Below are 22,547 nucleotides of genomic sequence, written 5' to 3' on the forward strand. Positions count from 1 at the left end.
CTTAGGTTGTGTTGGTACTAATTCTTTGACAAGTTACGACTGCTCATTTATAAACATTAAAGAACCTAAATAAATAAAATACGAAGGACATTATTTGTGCAATCTTTGTACGCTCCTTTAGACTATGACCACAATCCCCTAGCCAAAGTAATCGCCTAAGGAACTAAAATGGGAGGTCACCTAGGTTAGGTTTAAGGTAGTTACCCAAGTGAGGCAAACCACTTGTGGCCCAATCATCCACGAAAATACAAGTCACCTAGGCAAGGTACATGACGAACATCATCTAGGGATAAGGTAACAACCCTATTAAAGTAAACTGTATCTTGTCTACTCAACTAAATGATTATATGTGATCTAAAAAGGCATGCTTGGCCAAACAAGGTAGAACACAAATATCGCACAGATGGCACAAGTCAAACTGTTTGTGAAATTTTTGTGCACTTCCTAAAAGGATGCATTTGACAAATCCCCAAAAGTCTAATCTCATTTGCTCAAGTCTCACCCAAGGGGAAATTGCCAATCAATTCTTGAGCATGAAGAATATGCACACTATATTTTCTTGGACAAAGGTTGCCTTACTCATCTAAGTAGTAACAAAAAAAAAGGCTTAAGTGAACAGATAAATTGTTACCTCATATATGTGAATGTCACTTCACCTTAACCTACGAAAAGGTGCATTATATGCTAAAGCAGCACACAATTTGAAAAAATGATGTGCATTATATGGCAAGGCGAGAATCCTTTTGATTAGGGATTCAACATCAAGAAATTTTCGAACAAGACATGCATGAAAAAGGGGAACATGCATCAATCATAATAGTGAACTAAGAACTAATAAGTGACTATTTATGCTAAGATTATTTGTCAACCCGTGGGCGTTTTAAATGTTTTATTCACTAAGGGTTATTCTAAGATTTCTTGTAACCTAATTTTGCCTCAAGGAAAGTATAAATGTGTTCACTCTCCTCAATGTCATACATCAATGCAATAGGCTTGCACTAAAACATGCCTAGTTCCTTTTTATCCATCATTTACCCTCTCTTACCTCCCTCTCCATTTAAATCTATTTCTTTATCTCATTCCTCTCTCTTCTAATTTAAGTCATTTCACCTCCTTTTTTCTAAGACTCTTAGCCTTAGTTGACAAGACAACCCTTGCGAAATAGAATAACCATCACTACACCACTTGCATAGGTTGACATAATGAGTCCACTTCACCCAATTCACCATCTCATTATTATCACCATCTATATAACCATTTTAAAATGTTTTTTTCATTTTTCTTATTCAAGAGTTTAGTTGAAGACAAATGAAATCTTCCTCATTCATATCTCCAAATTAGAAAATACCTTTCAAAAGTTGGTGGGAGGGGGGTTTATCTTACAAAAATATGAGTTAGTTGACAATTAAAAAGTTAAGAAGAACAAATTGATAAGGAGAGGGGTAAATGCTAGAAATGGTAGCTATAGATATAACCTCTACCCTGAATAATGAACTTAATTTTGAAGAATTTTCATCTCCCAAAGGCCTCCCTATAAAGAGGGAAGAGCCAATTTGACCATGCATTCAGACATTCTTGCACTCATCTTAATAGTGCCAACTTCAAGTATCTTCTCTCATCATACATAAATATCAAATTGCTCCCCTATCCTCGCACATAAATATCAAAATGCTCCACTAGATTACACCCAATTCCTCAAAACACTGTCTTGTTTTAACAACAATTTCTTTTTCAAAAACGTAATACCCACTTCATTTATTTATACATACATACTTAAAACAAGACAGTGTTTGGAGGACTATTATAGAAATATTTTATCCAACTGAATCTATTAATTATTAATCCATGATTCATATGTCAAAATAGTTGATGAAAATCAGCATATACCTAAATGTGAATAATGAAATGAACATCAACCTCCATTACAACTATTGAAATCGAATTTTAAAAATAATTTTGTCCGAGAGGGCCTCAATGCTAGAGGGCATGGACCATACCTACTGCTGCAACGATTTGGCCACATCAATCACAAATCGATACTTAACATCAGACTTTGAAAGTCTCTCAAAAGCCTGGTTGATGTAGTCCAACCGAACCACCTCAACGTCTGCAGTAATATTGTGTTTTGCACAGAAGTCCAGCATCTCCTGCGTCTCTTTAATTCCTCCAATATCACTCCCCCCAACAAGCTTCCTTCCTGTAAATGTCACAGAAAAAAAAAAAACATAAGTGAATCATAAGGCATTGTCAAGTTACTACAAACGCAAACCCACAAAGATTTTGCCAATAAGCAATTCAAAATCAGGAAAAAGGTTTCTTTCTCAGACATCCACTACCCACAACACTAATAAGATTGCTTTGTCGCATCAACATTCATTGAAATTTTCAAGTCCTTGCAAAATTTAACAGACGCACTGCAATGAAATCAAATGAAGGAAACCTGCCAGAAGTGCAATGCTTTAACCTCCACAATTTGGAAGTTGGAAGTATTTTGGATTTCAGAGTCGAAGTTACCATGTCTATCATTCTTTGAGACAGAAAGAAATAACTTATGTCTCCGAGTTGAAGTAGGAAAAATAAATCAAAATAATATTTAAAGATAAAATCAAAACCTGATGGACAGAGACTGAAAGGAACTTAAAATGTTCTGCAATGTTCCTTCTGCAGCTATCCTAAATTGTAAACACATTTCTCCATCCTTTCTTTTAGACTTCCAAATAGAACATCCCAACAAAAGATGACATGTCAAATTATCATTTATCCATTAAGTGGCTTACCCATAACTAAAGGGAAGATTGGCAACTCTAGGGGCTTCTCAGGTAAACCGACAGTGACCAGCTTGCCGTTCAGTTTCAGAAGACCAAGTAGCGGAGCCAGGGGGTGAACTGCAGATACTGTGTCAATGATGAAGTCCATAGTACCTAGAGCTGCCTAAACAACATCACCCCAAAAAATTAAGTAAACAAGAAAATAAAAAACTTCATAATTAATAAGCAGTCAAGTTTCAAGTATCTGGTGTATGCTACTTAATAAATTATTGTATTGCTTGCATTGGCAAATAGCTCAACAAGATGCCCAGCTTATAGCAGCAATCTTGAATTTAAATAGTGGATAAAAATTTCCAGCATATGTGATATATGTGGAAGTACCTAAGCATCAATGAATATTCCTGGAATGTTGGTTGATTCCAAAGACCAAACGGTGCCATAAGGAAATAAAAGAAGGCAAGATGTGGCATTGACTTGAGCTAGGAAAAGAAATGCATGTAAGATGTAAAATGCAGGGGGCAGCTCATCCTATCTGAATATCAGTTAAAATGGGCAGTCTGGCTCTACAAGAATGCAGGTACAGGGTGGGCGTACTTAACTAAGAGGAAGTCAGTAGGTTGAATGCCATGCTTCAAAATAGCTACCACTATTTTCAACAATTACTGGACTATCCATTTTAGGTCCATGTCCATCAATGCATCAGACCAACAATGGACAGAATGATTAGAATAAAAAAGTTTTTAATTGGTATATATATATGACACATCACCTAAGGTCAAAAGAGAGGTGCGAAAAAACCAACTCTCCAACTATCACTTATTTTTTCAATCAAATTAATACCTTCATTTTTGCTTGATCACTAGTAACAAGGAACAAATCAGCACCAAGGTTGTTGATTGCCTCAGACTCTTTCTTTGGGGAGGAACTAATGACAGTAACTTTCAATCCAAAGGCTTTGCCAAACTTTACGGCTACATGACCAAGCCCGCCAAGTCCAGCCACTCCCAAATGCCTGCCTGGTTCAGTCATTCCATAATATTTCATAGGGCTGTACACTGTGATCCCAGCGCACAGCAGTGGCGCACCAGCATCAGAGGGTAGATTCTCAGGAAAAAGGAGAACGTATCGCTGGTCAACAACTATGATATCAGAATAACCACCATAAGTCTTAGACCCATCCCGATCATGGGAGTTGTAGGTGAATGTCACATAGGGGCAGTAATTCTCCAAGTCCTGTTGACAGCTCTCACAGGCCTTGCAGGAGCCCACAATGACCCCCACCCCAACTCGATCACCAACTTTGAACCTCACCACATTACTCCCAGTTTTAGTCACAAGACCAACAATTTCATGTCTGCACAAGAAGATCCATGCATATGGTCAATTTAGATTCCTTCAATATGCACTCATGTGGCATGCATTTCAATTGAAACAATCCTCGTCCCAAAATGACTAAACTAGCTTATTAATTTCAGGCCAATAAGATAATCAAATATTTCAACGAAATTTTGGCACAACTAAGGACAAAAAATTAGGCAAACCAAACCTCAAATTGGGCATAAGCATACATACATTAACATACCAAATCTCTTTTCACGAGTAACATGGATGCAGAAATGCATACTATTAATGACAATGGATGATACAACAACAACAACAAACCAAGTCTTAAGTCTCACCAGGTGGGGTTGGCTACGTGAATCATTTTCCACCAATTCATGTGATCATAGGCAATTTCTTTCAACAAATTCAGGGCTATTAAATCCTTACTCACTATCTTATTCCAAGTTATTTTAAGTCTACCCCTACCCCTTCTACTATGCCTTATAGTAACTAACTCACTCTTCTTCACTGATGCGCTATGTGGCCTAAGTTACAAGTAGCCAGACCATCTGAGTCGTCCCTATCTTATGTTATCTATGCCTAACTTACTGCAAATTTGTTCATTTCTTAATTTATCTTTTAACATTACACACTCATCCATCTAATCATTCTCATCTCAACAACTTTTACTTCTTGGATATGATGTTTCTTAGTCGTCCAACATTCTTATCCATACAAAACAGCTGGTCTTATAGTAGTCCTATAAATTTTTTTCCCTTTTACCCAACTTGCTTTAACTCTATGCACTACATCCTCAATTTCTCCCTCAGCTTGCATAATAGATCCAGTGTATCAAAATCTACTAGTGCTATTGATTTCTTCATTATCAAGTTTAACTTTATCTCCAATATTCCTCCTACTATTATTGAAATTACATTTCATATATTCTGTCTTATTTCTACATATCCTAAAGTCTCGAGATTCTAAACCTTCTCTCAATAATTCTCGATTAGACTCTAACCCTAGTTTCATCAATCAAGACAATATCATCTGCAAACAACATACACCATGGAACGTTATTTTGGATACTCCTAGACAGTTCATCCACCACTAAAGCAAAAAGATAGGGGCTAATGACAATAGCTGATGAAATTATTTCTCTTAAAAAAAATGAATGTCATTATATTGACAAGTATTGAATCTACTAATCAAATTACAGTGGATATAAAGTGGTTTCTTGAACAAAGAGTATTATACTCTTTCATTAATAATGTCAGAAGGAGAAGGGATAACAACAATAGGACAACTATTTGAGTGCCCAAGATTAACCACCCCCCCCCCCCCCCTTTTTCTTTCATTCCATATTCAAGTACAAAAAATATCTCTAATAAACCCAATCTACAGATTTTCACAATAATTGGTGGAGGTTCAGTACTAAAGAAGGATATTTGATAAACCCCAATCTACACCTCTCATAAAATTAGCATATTTTTCATCTTAATTTCTAATATTATAAAGGGTATTCGCCTTTGTCTTAGCTTTTTTTTTTTTTTTTTTTTTTTAAGACAGTAAAAGAAAGTATATTACATTGAGAAAGAGGAGTTAGAACCTAAGGGGGCAAGTGGTCTACCTGAAATAATGAAAAACAAAAAGAAAACAAAAAATAATAATAATAAATAAAATTAAAAAATAACAAATAAAATATAAAATATAACTAAAAAGTACTCCTATCCAAGAATACCCCATTTCAATCCCTTTCCATCATAATTCACCAAGCGCTTTAAATTTGCAAGCTCCCTCTGACCCTTCTTCAGCTTGTACTTACCCTCATCAAAGTGCAATTCAGTTCCACCAGCATCACACATATTTAAATCCAATCTATCCATTATATCTTAGGCTTCTAAGTCCTCCCTAGAAATCACCTCCACTAGTGCAAGTAAAATTCCATCATTGCACTAATGTTTATTATCCTAACCATCATTCTCAAAAATAGAAACCCCCTCCAATCCTTCCATTGGGGCAAGATGTACATATGATTAGTCCCCAAGAACATGACAGAAATTAGAAAGATATCAATATTGTTTTCGAATCTCATCCAGCAGCAAACCACAGCCACAATCAAACTCTCTGATGTCATCACTATATCGTTATCTACACAATCTCACCATTTCTTAGCCTCCTTTCCTTTTGCCAACTCCATCACCTGCTATATCCTTCACCTTAGCAAGTGTATCTTCCATAATGCTCAACTCTCCTTTAGAAACTCTCCTTATAGTCTTTACCTTTATCTCACTAGAATGCTCTCTTTCTGCTTCATATAATTTCTTCGTTTCCGCACCCATCATTGCAGCCTTTCAACAAGCACTCAATTCAGGACATTTTGTCATAGCTTTTTAAAATTCCAAAAAATTTATCCATCTATAGTCTCTCCTCTGTTTTCAAAAGACTTAGTTGTTGACCATATAAATGTAAAAAAAAAAAATTTAAAAAAAATAAATAAAACACTTGCATAACTGCTTAAAACATGGTTTGTTTTTTAATAGCCAAAGCACCCTATACTTGCCCCATTAGTGCCCTCCCAATACCCTCTTTTATTATTTTATCATTACAGTAATCTTCCCCCATATCACTCTTCCTTTCCACTCCCAATTCAAATATCAAACAACAAATTTCTAACATGTGCAAGTTGCACAAGTAGAGATGCTTATGCATAGTAGCCTCTAAACACTACTGGCCCATCTCTTTCATTCTCCTTTCCATATCCTTGGTTGGCTTCTCCTTAACACAATCTCTCCCTCTCTCTTCACGGGAAGTTGTTTTACTTTTGGGGAAGGAAAAAATATTTTTTAAATAGGCATCTCATTTGGGCATCATGGGATGAAAAATTTTGATGAGATGTTAGTTATTTTTTGTTTGTGCTAAGCATGGGCAAATTGAGGGATTCAGCATCTCTGACAATAGCAATCCCAATTACAATGGTTTTTAGGTGAAGTCATTGACACTATCAAGTTAGGCGAGGAGGGTGTTAGACGGAATCTATAACTAGCCAATGTGTGGTGTGGACTTGGTGTTCTAACATTTGTTGGATCCATGTTGCTTGAGTTTTAATATTTTATCTGTTTTTCCAATTTCTTAAGAGTGTTGATATTTTTTTCCCTTGCACAGTTAAATTTCAAATGATTCAATTTTTAATGACAATTTCCAGTAAATGGTTAGCATATACGTAGGGAAAACGGATTCTTTTTTTTTTGTTTTTTTTAATATATAAATTTAAAATACGTATATAGGTGGAAATTGTAAGAACCCAATCCATGGTAAGTGGGTTTAAATAAGTAAGAGAAGGGTAAAATTGGTATTTGAACAGGTTTCGTCGACGAAGCCAAAGTTCATCAACGAAGGCCATGCATCTCTTGTCGATGAAGTTCAGAGGCTCGTCGACGAGGAGAAGCCGAGGAGTTTTGGGAACCGGTGATATCAGGATTCGTCGACGAATCCACCGTCTCGTCGATGAGAGAACTATAGAGCCTCGTCGACGAGTACACCATCTCGTCGAGAAGTTTTCCCGGGTCAAAGGGGCTATAAATAGAAATTTCATTACTTCTCAACTAAGAAAACTTCAAATATCTCTCTTTCTCTCTCTAGAACTCTCCCTACTCTCTATCTCTCTAGATTTCTTCGTTGTTCGTCGCTAGAATTGTGAATTTGAAGTTACCACGAGGATCGTGGAAGGATTTTCTACAAGTTCTACGGATCGGAATCCCATTTCAGAGATTTTCGGGTTTCGTCTTAAAATCGAGGTAAGGCTCTGTTTTCAATTCTGATCCAGTATTTTTGTAGGGAACACTGTTGTGAGTATATTTTGTACTGTTGATTGTAGGTTTTGGAACTCAGTTCGCTGTTTAGGGGCCTTGGAGTTCGGGATTGGCTATTGGAGGAAAAGGTAAGAGGAACTGTGTTTATATCTGTTATTTTTGAAATCGAACTCGGTAGAACTATGGTTTACGGTCCTGTGTGTTTTGGCTACTCATTTGGGGGGATCTAACGGGGAAAACAATGGGTTTTTCATGATTACAGTTTTGGGAAAAATAGGACGCCGGGCTGCATCCTTGGTTTTGTTAAAAACCAAATGTATATGTTGATTTATACTGTGTTATAGGAATGGTCGTGCCTTGACTTGTTTAAACTGTATGTGTTTGAAAAACCGTGATTTTAGATTACCAAATGGGTGTGGTTTGTTTGGTTACATAAGCATGCATATGTTGTATCTTTGTGAAATAGGAACGGGGTTTTGAATTGTTCCAAGTTTGAAAATCCGGCTTTTGCCAAAGAGTGCGCAATACCACTAGATTGGCCGGTTTTTGAGCCGAAGGGTGTGCGAACACCAGATCTACACCGGTTCAATGCTAATGCTATGTCAGGTTATCAGGGGCACTGGCGTTTGCCGAAGGGTGTGAAATATCACCAGATTGCTGATTTTTACTAAAGGGTGTGAAATACCACCAAACAGTTCGGCTTCGAACCAAAGGGTGTGATGACACCAAATTGTATTGCTTGTTTTGTAAAAATACTGGAACTGGTTTTGATTGTTTTGACTATCGAACTATGCATGTTAGGATTTCATGATAACACTCATATGTCACACACTGATATAACCTGTGTTCTTCCTTACTGAGAGGTGTCTCACCCCTACTGTACATACATTTTTACAGGTCCTTCAAGTAACCGGAACTAGTGTCCTGGTGTAGGGAGCGTAGTGGCCAATGTATTGCGGTTAGCACTTGGATAAGTGCTAGGACTTTATTTTGATGGGTTGCCATTTTGAGATGTATTTGGGCACCCGTTTGTACGTTTTTGATAGAGCTTGTGTTCTGCTCTTGTATAAACTCTAGTATGGTATTATATATATATAAAATGACCTTTTCCGCTGCATATATTCTGTTGTGTTTGTATGTGTTTAGGGTGCCTGGGATGGGGTCGGACCCTCATCATTTGTGCTATATCTTTGGATGTTTTATCGGATACAGGGACATGTTAAATTACATTTTCACCCCCGGGTCTCATTTTCGGGTTCGGAGTGTGACAGCTTGGTATCAGAGCTAACCAGGTTTTTAGGTCTTGTGGACTTGGTTAGGCTTAGCTGTGAGCACATACCAGAGTATAGGATGTTGGATATGGGTAGAGTTGGTTGAGGGTTGTTTGGTTGCTAGACTAGGATTTGTTGACGGTATTCCGTGTTTTTCCTGGGATGACGATTCCAGTAAAAGCAAGGTAGATCATTGATGAATTTCATGTTGGGGTGACAGGACAGACCTAGACCTGGCAGGGAGTAGTTAACACGATTAGTGTAGAATATTGTGTTAAGTGTATGTGTTGTAGGGATATTGATAGATTCCTATTGTGTTACAGAATGGAGCCCAAGGATAATGACGTGGAAAGTGGTTTCGAGGAGACTACAAGTGATAAGTCCCCTTCTATGCCTCGAGGTTTGACAAGGCAGGTGTTACGGGAGATCGAGCGGAGTGTGAGGAGATGCGAGCGCTCTTCTGTTGATGCGGGGTGCACCATTGAGAGGTTCACACATATGCATCCTCCGACGTTCTCTGGAGAACCTGACCCAACGGTAGCAGAAGATTGGGTGGAGAAGACTGAGAGGATCTTGGAGGTCCTACACTGCACGGATAGGCAACGAGTCCTTTATGCCACCTTCCAGCTATCTGGGGAGGCGGTTGATGATGGACTGCAGTGAATCTGCTGGAGAAGCACAGAGTCGGTCCTGAGGAGATGACGTGGAACCATTTCAAGGAAGTGTTCTTCGACAGATACTTCCTGGCTTCTGTACGTGATGCGAAGGCAGATGAGTTTTCTGCTCTGACTCAGGGGAGTATGACGATGCAGGGATATGCGACTCGGTACATAAAGCTGTCCCGATTTGCGCCGTGTCTGATCTCGAGCGAATATGAGAAGACTCGGAGGTTCGAGAAGGGTCTAAGGAAGGATATCCATAGACTAGTAGGTATGCTTCAGATCCGCGAGTTCTCGGTATTGGTGGATAAAGCCACGGTGATTGAGACCACTATTCGAGAGGATGAGGTGGATCAGGAATCGAAGAAGAGGACAATACCTTCTGGTTCTCAGATAGGATCTCGTCAAGGATTGCGAAAGAAGAGGAACAAGCGCTCGGGTTACCATCAGAATACCGAGCACCAAGATTCTCAGATGAGCCAGACTCATGGACGTTGTACCAGATGCCACAAATGGCACGAGGGTGAGTGCCAGTCGTTTGGATGTAACTGCTACAAATGTGGCCAGTCAGGTCACATGTTTCGTGATTGTCATGCACCAAGGCGAAATGTGCCTGCATCTAGTGTGAACCGAAGGAGCAATCAGATACCTCAGGGAACCGTTCAGACGAATACAGCTCCGACTAGAGTATACTCTTTTACTCCAACCAACGCTGAGCATGTAGGGAACGTGGTGACAGGTACCTTATTGTTACTTTCAAATAAAGCTTATATTTTGTTTGATTCAGGTGCAACCCATTCCTTTACATTTGTGAATTTTGTGGGGCGATGTGGGGTTGAGACCCAAGACATGAATGAGGTGTTATTTGTTACTACGCCATCTGGGAGTATATCTTTATGTAGGAAGATGTTGGTAGACTGCCCAGTGGAAATTCAGGGGAAGCTGCTACCGGCTAATTTTGTGGTATACGACATGTCGGGGTTCGATATCATTCTAGGGATGAATTGGTTGTTCTCCAGTTAAGCGGTGATCAACTGTCGTAGGAAGGTAGTAGTGTTTAGACCTCCTAGGGAGCGGGAATATAAATTCGTGGGATCGTATGTGCGTTCGACGCCACAGATTCTATCTGCATTGTAGGCAAGGATGCTACTCTTGGCCGAATGTTACGGGTACCTAACTTGTATGAAGGAATTACCACGGGATGAGTTGAGGCTCGAGGATATTCGGGTCGTCAGCGAGTTCCTGGATGTGTTTCCAGATGATTTACCCGGTTTACCTCCGGATCATGAGGTGGAGTTTGTGATAGAGTTGCTGCCTAATAAGGCACCGATCTCTAAAGCTTCATACCGGATGGCTCCAGTAGAACTTCGAGAGTTGAAGGAGCAATTATAGGAATTACTGGACAGGGGATTCATTCGACCTAGTATTTCACCCTGGGGAGCTCAAGTATTGTTTGTGAAGAAGAAGAACGGGTCGATGCGAATGTGCATTGATTACCGTGAGATTAATGAGGTAACTATGAAGAATTGCCATCCTTTACCTCATATAGATGATCTCTTTAACTAGTTGCAGGGGATGCGGGTCTTTTCGAAGATCGATTTGCGATCAGGATATCATTAGGTGAGGGTTAGAGTGGAGGATGTAACAAAAACTGCTTTCCGAACTAGATACGACCACTATGAGTTCTTGGTCATGCCATTTGGGTTGAAGAATGTTCCGGCGGTATTCATGGATCTAATGAACAGGGTTTTCCATGAGTACCTGGATCGATTCGTGGTGGTGTTCATTGATGACATTCAGGTATACTCGAAGAGTACGGAAGAGCACGTGAAACATTTGAGGTTAGTATTACAGATTCTGCGGGAGAAGGAGTTGTATGCTAAGATGAAGAAATGTGAATTCTGGTTGAGTCAGATTGCATTCTTAGGTCATGTGGTAACTGGAGATGGTATATCAGTTGATCCTACCAAGATTGAAGCTATGGTCGACTGGGTGAGGCCAAAGAATATGCAGGAGGTTCGGAGTTTTCTGGGACTGGTAGGTTATAATCGTCGGTTCGTTGAGGGGTTCTCTAAACTATCTGGGCCTCTGACTGGATTGACCAGGAAAGGAGTACAGTTTGACTAGACTAGTGATTACGAGCAGTGTTTTCAGGAATTAAAGCACCGACTGGTTACTGCTCCAGTGTTAACCATTCCTTCGGGGGATAGTGGGTTTGTGATTTATAGCAACACGTCTTTGAAAGGCCTGGGATGTGTTCTTATACAGCAAGGTAAGGTAGTAGCTTATGCTTCTCAGCAACTGAAGGAATATGAGAAGAACTACCCTACGCACGATTTGGAATTGGTTGCTGTTGTATATGCACTGAAGATCTGCTGACACTATTTGTATGGTGTACAGTGTAAGATCTTCACTGATCATAAGAGCCTCAGGTATTTCTTCACGCAGAAAGAGTTGAACATGAGGCAGAGGTGGTGGCTAGAGTTGATTAAAGACTACGATTGCACGATCAGTTATCACCCGGGGAAAGCTAATATGGTAGCTGATGCGTTGAATCAAAAGTCAGGACCTGCGGTTGCATCTATGATGGTAGCTCAGCATCATATCAAACGAGACCTAGGAAGCCTTGGCATGGAGTTAGTGACTGGTAATCATCAGGCTTTCATTGCTAGCTTGGTGATCCAACCGACCTTGTTTGAACATATAAAAGCTGTGCAGGCTAGTGATGTAGAGTTGGCAGAGGTTAGGAAAAAGGTACAGCAGGGACTGGTTACAGAATTTAACATCTCTGACAGAGGTGTGCTAAGGTTTGGGACCAAGGTATGTGTTCCGGACGACAATGAGATCAGAAAGACGATTCTGGAGGAAGCGCATCATTCTTTGTTTATGGTACAACCTGGTAGTACGAAGATGTATCGGGACTTGCGCGAGACCTTCTGGTGGTCTGGTATAAAGAGGCAGATTGTTTAGTTCATGGAGCAGTATCTGACGTGTCAACAGGTGAAAACTGAACATCAGAGGCCGACAGGGATGTTGCAGCCTTTGGCTATTCCGGTGTAAAAATGAGATCATATTTTCATGGATTTTGTTACCGAATTGCTGCCAGCACTTCACAGGCAAAATGCTATTTGGGTGATCGTGGATAGATTGACGAAATATGCTCATTTCATACTTGGCTATCCTTTGAGTAGGCTAGCTAATATGTACGTGCATGAGATTGTGAAAATGTACGGGGTACTGGTGTCCATTGTGTCAAATTGACATCCGAGGTTTACTTCTCGATTCTGGATGAGTTTACGGGAAGCACTGGGGATGAAGCTTACTTTCAGTGCAGCGTTCCACCCTCAGACTGATGGATAGTCGAAGAGGACGATACAAATCTTGGAAGATATGTTGCGAGCATGTGTGTTAGACTTCGGTGGTAGCTGGATATAGTTTATGCCACTTGTAGAGTTCGCTTATAATAACAGCTTCCAGTCTAGTATCAAGATGGCACCGTTCGAAGCTTTGTATGGTTGGAGGTGTCGATCTCCTTTGTGTTGGGATGAGGTTGGTGAACGTCAGGTGTTAAAACCTGAACTTGTGCAATAGGCATCTGAGAAGGTGGGTTTGATCCGGGAGAGGATTAGATTCGCTCAGAGTCGACGGAAGAGTTATGCAGATGTTCTCCGCTGTGATTTAGAGTTTTAGGTGGGGGGGTAAGGTATTTCTGCGTATTGCTCCGATGATAGGGGTGATGAGATTTGGGAGGAATGGCAAGTTGAGCCCGAGGTATATCGGACTATTCGAGGTTCTTAAGCGAGTGGGTCCGGTAGCCTACAGGATTGCATTACCTCCAGCACTTTCGAGGGTCCACGATGTGTTTCACGCATCCATGTTGAGGAGGTACGTGTTGGATCCTTCACATATTATCAACTACGATGAGTTGGAAATTGGGGATACTTTAGCCTATGAGGAGATACCTATTCAAGTTCTGGACCATAAAGTTCAGAAGCTTCATACTAAAGATATACTGTTGGTGAAGGTATTGTGGCAAAACCACGAGGTTGAGGAAGCTTCTTGGGAATTGGAAACAAAAATACGCCGAAAGTATCCACAGTTGTTTTGAGCACTTGTATGTTATCCTACTTTGGGTTGTAATAGGTGGTTAGTCGTCGGGAGTGTGTGTATTGTGAACTCCTGAGACACTTGTACTTGTAACCACGATATTCCTCCGCCATAAGTGAGGATATATGTGTATGGGTATGATGGGGCTACGTTGTAGTAGTCGCCATATTCTTGTTGACAGCTTTCGTGTATATGTATTTCGTGTATGAGTTGTGAATGAGAGATGGCAAATTTCGAGGACGAAATTTTTGTAAGGAGGGGAGATTGTAAGAACCCGAACCATGGTAAGTGGGTTTAAATAAATAAGAGAATGGTAAAATTGATATTTGAACAGGTTTCGTCGACGAAACCAGAGTTTATCGACGAAGGCCATGCATCTCTTGTCGACGAGGAGAAGCCGAGGAGTTTCGGGAACCGATGATATCAGGATTAGTCGACGAATCCACCGTCTCGTCGATGAGAGGACTATAGAGCCTCATCGATGAGTACACCATCTCGTCGACGATTTTGCCCGGGTCAAAGGGGCTATAAATAGAAATTTCATTACTTCTCAACTAAGAAAACTTCAAATATCTCTCTTTCTCTCTCTAGAACTCTCCCTACTCTCTATCTCTCTAGATTTCCTCGCCATTCGTCGCTAGAATCGTGAATCTAAAGTTACCACGAGGGTCGTGGAATGAATCTCTACAAGTTCTACGGATCAGAATCCCATTTCAAAGATTTTCGAGTTTCAGCTTAAAATCGAGGTAAGGCTCGATTTTCAATTATGGTCCGGTAGTTTTGTAGGCAACAATGTTGTGAGTATATTATGTATTGTTGATTGTAGGTTTTGGAACTCGGTTCGCTATTTAGGGGTCTTGGAGTTCGGGATTGGCTATTAGGGGAAAAGGTAAGGGGAACTGTGTTTATATCGATTATTTTTTAAATCAGACTCGGTAGAACTGTGGTTCACGGTCCTGTGTGAATTTTGGCTACTCATTTGGGGGGATCTAATGGGGAAAACTATGGGTTTTTCATGATTACAGTTTTGGGAAAAAGGGGATGACGGGCTGCATCCCTGGTTTTGTTGAAAACCAAATGTATATGTTGATTTATACTGTGTTATAGGGATGGTCATGCCTTGACTTATTTAAACTGTATGTGTTTGGAAAACCATGATTTTAAATTACCAAATGGGTGTGATTTGCTTGGTTATATGAGCATACATATGTTGTATCTTGGTGAAATAGGAACGGGGTTCCGAATTGTTCTGGTTCCGAATTGTTCTAGGTTTGAAAATCTGATTTTTACCGAAGAGTGCACAATACCACTAGATTGGCCGATTTTCGAGCCAAAGGGTGTGCGAACACCAGATCTGTACCGGTTCAACACTAATGCTATGCCAAGTTACCGGGGGCACCGGCGTTTGCCGAAGTGTGTGAAATATCACTAGCCTTCCGGCGTTAGCCGAAGGGTGTGAAATATCACCAGATTATTGGTTTTTACAGAAGGGTGTGAAATACCACAAGACAATCCGGCTTCGAGCCGAAGGGTGTGACGAAACCAAATTGTATTGCTTGTTTTGTGAAAATACTGGAACTGGTTTTGATTGTTTTGACTATCGAACTATGCATGTTAGGATGTCATGATAACACTTATATGCCACACACCAATATAACTTGTGTTCTTCCTTACTGAGAGGTGTCTCACCCCTATTCTACGTATATTTTTACAGGTCCTTCGAGTAACCAGAACTAGCATCCTAGTGTAGGGAGCGTAGTGGCCGGTGTACAGCAGTTAGCCCTTTGGTAAGTGCTAGGACTGTATTTTGGTGGATTGTCATTTTGAAATGTATTTGGACACCCGTTTGTACGTTTTTTATAGAGCCTGTGTTCTGCTCTTGTATAGACTCTGGTATGGTACTGTATATATATAGAATGACCTTTTCAGCTGCGTATATTCTGTTGTGTTTGGATGTGTTTAGGGTTCCTGGGAACCCCACGGGGTCGGACCCTCATCCTTTGTACTGTATCTTTGGACATTTTATTGGATACAGGGACAGGTTAGATTACATTTTCACCCCCGGGTCCCATTTCTGGGTTCGGGGGTGTGATAAAAATAATGTTAAATAAACTTATATGGAAAAAAATATATAGTTTTTATGGATTATGTATAACTTAAATATGAAATATTTTAAGCCCCATGTGAAGCTAGGAAAATATTAGAAAAATAAAATAAACAATTAAGGAAACTAGTTCTTCAAGGTTGTTTACTAGAAGTGAGAAACAAAATAAAATATTTTGTAAAACAATATAAAATATCTTGTAAATCAATAAATAAATATTTAATTTAATATATAATTAACATTTACTTATTATTTTTTTAATTACATTAGAATGCATTTTTATTCTTAACATTATCTGTTACTATTTACGTATATGTTACTATTCACGTATATGGATACTATTCAACCACGCTCCCAACAATTGGTATTAGAATGGCAAAGTGAAGATAGAACTACAAGTGGTTCCAAAGCTACAACTGTCGCAGTTTCAAACACCAAGTTCGAAATTGAAAAATTTGATGGAAGTAATAGCTTTGGAATGTGGCAATGTAAAGTTATGGATGTCCTTAATCAAAAAGGACTGGACATAACGTTGGAAGATAAACCTAATGACACGAAGAAGGTATACTGGAAGCAACTGAATCAAACAGCTTGCAAGACGATCCGGTTGTTCCTTGCGAAAGTTGTCAAGTACGCTATCATAAGAGAAAACATAGCCAAGATGCTATGGCAAAAGCTGGAAGACAAATACATGATGAAGAGCATCCACAATAGGTTGCATTTGAAAAAGAAGCTCTTTTGATTCCAATACAAGGAAGGTACATCTATGATCGATCATTTGAATATTATGAACAAACTACTGGCTGATTTGTTAAATTTAGATGAAGAAATTAAAATGAAGATAAAGCTATTATTTTGCTAAACTCCTTGCCTGATCCTTATAAGCATTTTGTAACAACCATAATGTATGGGAAAGATACTCTTTCTTTTAAGGATGTCTCAAATGCATTGATGAATCATGAAGTCTGTAAAAAGGATAAAGAAATTGAAAGAAATGCATCAGAAGCTATGGTGGTACAGGGGAGGTCCAAAAGCCACAAAACATCCAAAAGGAACAATTCTCGCTCCAAATCAAGAGGAGTTTCTTCGAATGGAAGAAGATCCCTTGCAAAAGATGAATGCAGATTTTGTCACAACAAAGGTCATTGGAGGAAGGGCTGCCCAAATTTGAAGCACAAGGAGAAGCAGAATGCAAGTGCTAGAACAAGTGCTAATGTAGTTGATGAATTTGATGAGGATATAGACATAGCACTTATCTCTAAAACAGAATGTGAGCCTAATGAATGGATCCTAGATTCAGAATGCACCCACCATATGACATACAATAAAAGCTATTTCACTAGTCTTGAAATAGTAGATGGTGGAAAAGTACTCATGGGAGATGACCGTCAATGCCAAAAAAAAAAAAGAGTTGGTACTATCTAATTGGAGCTGCATAATGGAACAACTCTAGAGCTTACAAATATTTGGTATGTACATGATTTGAAAAAGAATTTGACTTTAGTAGGTTATTTAGATTCCAAAGGTATCAAAATCACCATTGAAAATGGATTTATGAAGGTGATTAAAGGTGCTCATGTTGTTCTAAAGGGTACAAGGAGAAATAACCTATATTTTTTGCAAGGACGCAGAGTTGTAGGTGGATCCAACACCACCGTGGAAAAATCAGAAGGAGACACTTCTGATGCTACAAGGGTTTGGCAAATGCAACTTGGACATGCTAGTGAAAAATCTATGCAAGGGCTGGCAAAATAGGGCTTATTGAAAGGTGCCAAAACTTGTAAATTAGATTTCTGTGTACATTGTGTACTTGGAAAACAAACAAGAGTGAAGTTAGTTACTGCTGTCCACCAAACAAAAGGCATTCTTGACTATGTACATACCGATGTGTGGGGTCCCACTAAGACTCCATCACTAGGCAATAAAAATTGGTTTGTCACTTTTGTAGATGACTTCTCTAGAAGACTTTGGGTGTATCCCATGAAGCATAAAGATGAAGTCTTGAATGTGTTCTAATCTTGGAAGAAGATGATTGAAAACCATATAAGAAGAAAGATCAAGTGCCTACGATCAAACAATGGTGGAGAATACAACTCTGATCCGTTTCAGAAGTTTTGCAAAGATGAAGGAATCAAGGGGCATTTCACCATGAAGGGAACTCCACAACAGAATGGCATAGTAGAAAGAATGAATTGCACTTTGCTGGGAAAGTTGAGATGCATGCTATCCAACGCTAGTTTAGGTAAGGCGTTTTGAGTGAAAGCTGTTACATATGCTAGCTATATCATCACTAGACTGCCATCCACGATACTTGTGAAGGAAAAACACCCATTGAGTTATGGACTGGAAAACCTACTATTGGTTATGATTCCTTACGTATTTTTGGTTGTCCAGCTTATTACCATGTAACTGAAGGTAAGCTTGATCCCCAAGCAAAAGAAGCAATTTTTTCTTGGCTTTAGCAGTGTGTGAACAGTTACAAATTGTGGAGTAAAGAAGAGAAAAAGGTGATATTTAGTAGGGATGTCATTATTGAAGAAAGTCAAATACTCAAGAAAAGAAAAGAAGATGCACCCATGGAAAAGACTAACAAAGGTAATTTGCAAGATGTAGAAATTAGAAAGGCCATTATAAGACCTTAATCTGAATATACTCCTCCAGTCACAAAAGAAAATGATGAAGGAGAGGATGAAGAGGAGGAACCAGTACAAGAGCCACAACAGCAAGAAGGGTTTATTGCAACCGGGCGACCTAGAAGAGAGATTAAGAAGCTAGCGCGGTATACAAACATGGTTGTGTATGCCCTGCGCCCCTACTTGTAGTTGACGATGATATTCCTTCCACACATATAAAGAAGTTGTTGCATGTTCTAAAATTGTGCAATGGAATAAAGCCATGAATGAAGAAATGCAATCTCTTCAGAATAATGATGCCTAGGAGCTTTTTAAAGTTGCCCAAAGGAACGAAAGCAATTTTGTTTGGAAATGGGTCTTTACCAAGAAGAAAGATCCAAGTAAGAAAGAGAAAATCATATTCAAGACTCAGTTGGTGGCAAAAGGGTATGCTCAAAAGGAGGGAATTGATTATAATGAAATTTTCTCTCTAGTCGTGAAGCGTTCCTCTATTCAAATTTTTCTATCCATGGTAGCTCAATTCTATTTGAATTTGGTCCAACTTGATGTGAAGACGACTTTCTTACATAGCGATCTTGAAGAAGAAATTTATATGACGCTACCAGATAGCTTCAAGGCAAAAGACAAAGAAAACTGGGTGTGCAAGTTGAAAAGGTCTTTGTATGGTAATGGTACAAGAAGTTTGATCAATTTATGAAAGACCATGGCTACATAAGAAGCCAATATGATCATTGTGTTTATCTTCGGAAATTGAATGATGGTTTTTTCAAATATTTGTTCTTGTATGTTGATGACATGTTGATTGCAGCCAAAGGTACAAAAGAGATTGAAGAATTGAAGACCAAATTGAAGATGAAATTTGAGATGAAAAATATCGATGAACCCAAAAAAATTCTTGTAATGGAAATCACTCGTGACTAGGAAAAGGGTGTTGTGCACCTAACCTAGAAGCAATATTTGAAGAAGGTACTACAATAATTTGGCATGAAAGAAAATACAAAAGCAGTAAGTACTCCTCTAGCTCTCCATTTTAAGCTCAATGCAAAACTGTCTCCAAGCACTGATTAAAAAAGAAGAGATATGGAACGAATACCATATGCTAGTTTGGTGGGGAGTCTTATGTATTTCATGGTATGTACTAGACCTGATATTTCTCAAGTTCTTGGTGTAATTAGTAGACATATGCATAATCTAGGTAAAAAGCATTGGGAAGCAGCTAAGTGGGTTTTGAGGTATCTTAAAGGTACCATGAATATTGGTTTGAAATTTGAAAAAGATTCTAGTAGTTTAGATAACTTTCTTGTGTGATATGTAGATTCAGATTATGCAAGTGATCTAGATAATAGAAGATCTACTACAATATCACTTGTTTACTTTGGCAAAGGGACCAGTCAGCTGGAGGTCTACTTTGCAACCCATGGTTTCATTATCTACGAAGCAAAATATATGGCATCTGGAGATGCAATAAAAGAAGTCATTGGATTCATGGTTTGATTGCAGAATTGGGAATTCACCAAGAAAAGGTGATGGTGTAATGTGATAATCAAAGTGCTATCCACTTAGCAAAGAATTAAGTCTATCATGCTAGAACTAAGCACATTGATATTAGGTATCATTTTTTTCGTGATATAATGAATAATGAACAGTTTCGACTACAAAAAATAGACTAAGGAGAATCCCGCCGATATGTTGACCAAGGTAGTAAATGGAACTAAGTTCAACCATTGCTTCAACTTAGCCAATATTGTAAATGTCTTAAAAAGAATGAAGAGCAACGAGAGGCTTGAACTGGAGGGGGAGAAATATAGAAGTTAGAATTTTTGAAAGGAAATCTTAAAGATTAGAAACATCCTCAAATTGGTAGTGAGGGGGAGATTTGTGAGGTAAGTAGAGTCCACCACCGATTTATGGTTTTCATGACAAAAGAATCATAATAAGGAAAAAAGAAGAGAAGATTGAAGAAGGTGGTCAATGATGTAAATTTGGTCAAAAAGGGGTGGCAATTGTTATTACTACAATACCGCAGAGTACTGCTATAGTACTCGTATTTTGATTATAAATAGGTTCATTCCATTTCATTTCAATCATCCCCAAAAACTTAGAATTCCTTATATTTTGAAGGTTTGTTAGCCAATTTTGTATTTGAGGGTGGAGCAAAAATTTGAGAATTCTTTTGTATAACGTATTCTCCTCATTTGAATTAGAGAATTGCTTCTGCTGTTCCATGGTTTTTCTCTCCAAATTGGAAAATTTTCCACATAAAATTATTCGCGGTGTTGTATTTGTATGGCTTGTTCTTTACTGCCTTTCTCTCTATATCAATTCGATTTTAAATTGGGTGGGTCTAAAATAAGTGGTATCAAATAAAACTGAATTTGTTACATTTTGCGTCTATGTTATTATTCACGGATACTGTCAACCACGCTCCCAACAAAATATAATGACACTATTTTAAAATATATATATATATATGTATATATATAAGAAAAAGAAAATTAAAGAAACCAATATCATCATCATCATCATCATCATCATCAATTATAGTGCGTACCAGTTATTCAAGCATAAAATATATAGTTCATACACTAGTCGAACTAATTAGTTGACAAGGATTCCTAATCAGTTCCACGAAAAGTGCATCTTATTAAAAGATAGTTTTTGCATTTTTAATTGCACAAGCAGATTTATATCCAACTGGGCTACAAAAAATATTCATCACACAACGTTAATGTTCCAAAACAATAAACTAACAAGGATTCTTTTACGAGACTACAACCATCTATGTAGGAACTTCAAGTAACATGAGAAAGAACTAAGAATGGTCCAACAATCAACATGCATAGAGAATTCAGAAAGTATAGGAGAAGAGACTCATGTCAAACCCAGGAACAATTGGGTAATTTGTGAACCCCCATTCATTCTTGACGCAGTGCAAGTCGGAGTGGCAAACCCCACAGTAAAGGATCTTCACTGTGATATCCTCATCACCATTTTCCCTGCCCAAAAAAAAAAAGGGAACAATAATAACTCCCAAAATATGATGTGGTGAACTGTCATTGTTACGTTGCAGAGAAATAGATCGTGACTACAGGAACTGAGAATATTTCTTCTCAAAAGACAAACAAATAAAAATATATATATATCACTTGCAAAGGACTAGTAAACATTAAACTAACACCCCAAGTGAGGAAAATTTGAGAGAGAGAGAGAGAGAGAGAGAGAGAGAGAGGTGTTAAAGACAGACCTGCGTGAAAAATGGAAAGGGGAGAGAATGGCAGAGTTATCTCTCGCAGCCCAACCGAAAGCCTTATGAGGATGCTCTGTTTCTGGAGATTTGGCCATGGCGGTCGGGGGGCGAGGGGGTGTCGGAACAGAGAAATGGCGCTTCGTTTGGCCTCTGAGAAATAGAAAAGTGGGTGGGTGGGTGAGTGGGTGGGTGGCGGCGTCTGGATTATAGCAGAGAGAGAGAGATAGAGAGAGTGGGGAGCACGGAGCACCTTCCCGTATATGCACACCTTACGTGGCCGATGGCAGAATTTAATGGTGGACGCGGATGAGAGTCAGGGGTGGAGTTGGCGCCAGTTGGGAGAATTCAATGCACTCTTTTATAGCCTTTTACTCATTTTCCTTTTCTATACGGAAAACAGCAGCGCCAAAAACTTCAATGAAAAAAGAAACTGTTTATTAAATAACGTTATTATTTTATTTACAAATAAAATATTTTTACAAATGAATAATGTTATTATTTTACTTATTAATTAGTAGTTTTTATGACGTTAATTTTTTGGATTGTAATTAAAGCATCATTCATTTTCTTTTTTAGTAACATGTGGCTTATGGTAAAATTAAATAAATTATTATAATGATGTA

At 38.7% G+C, this 22,547-nt stretch overlaps 1 protein-coding gene across 1 annotated transcript; it reads right to left on the reverse strand.

The window, feature by feature from the left end:
- Positions 1 to 1,812: 1,812 nt before the first annotated feature.
- On the reverse strand, positions 1,813 to 22,202 carry LOC131164905 (probable cinnamyl alcohol dehydrogenase 9). The gene is made up of 5 exons (XM_058122450.1): positions 21,922 to 22,202; positions 21,560 to 21,673; positions 3,609 to 4,122; positions 2,778 to 2,931; positions 1,813 to 2,197 (listed from the first exon to the last, which is right to left on the reverse strand). The coding sequence occupies exons 1-5, from the start codon at positions 22,017 to 22,019 to the stop codon at positions 1,998 to 2,000; spliced, it is 1,080 nt and encodes a 359-aa protein (XP_057978433.1). The 5' UTR covers positions 22,020 to 22,202; the 3' UTR covers positions 1,813 to 1,997.
- Positions 22,203 to 22,547: the final 345 nt, after the last annotated feature.

Source organism: Malania oleifera, chromosome 1, assembly GCF_029873635.1.
Source record: "Malania oleifera isolate guangnan ecotype guangnan chromosome 1, ASM2987363v1, whole genome shotgun sequence".
Classification (NCBI taxonomy): domain Eukaryota; kingdom Viridiplantae; phylum Streptophyta; class Magnoliopsida; order Santalales; family Ximeniaceae; genus Malania; species Malania oleifera.

Excerpts from the sequence above, each read along its gene's own strand:
- LOC131164905 (XM_058122450.1), bottom strand. The coding sequence starts at position 22,019 with ATGGCCAAATCTCCAGAAACAGAGCATCCTCATAAGGCTTTCGGTTGG. Across the intron at positions 21,674-21,921 it reads CCTTTCCATTTTTCACGCAG|GGAAAATGGTGATGAGGATA; the intron begins GTCTGTCTTTAA and ends TTTTTTGGGCAG. Across the intron at positions 2,932-3,608 it reads GTGATCAAGCAAAAATGAAG|GCAGCTCTAGGTACTATGGA; the intron begins GTATTAATTTGA and ends GATGTTGTTTAG.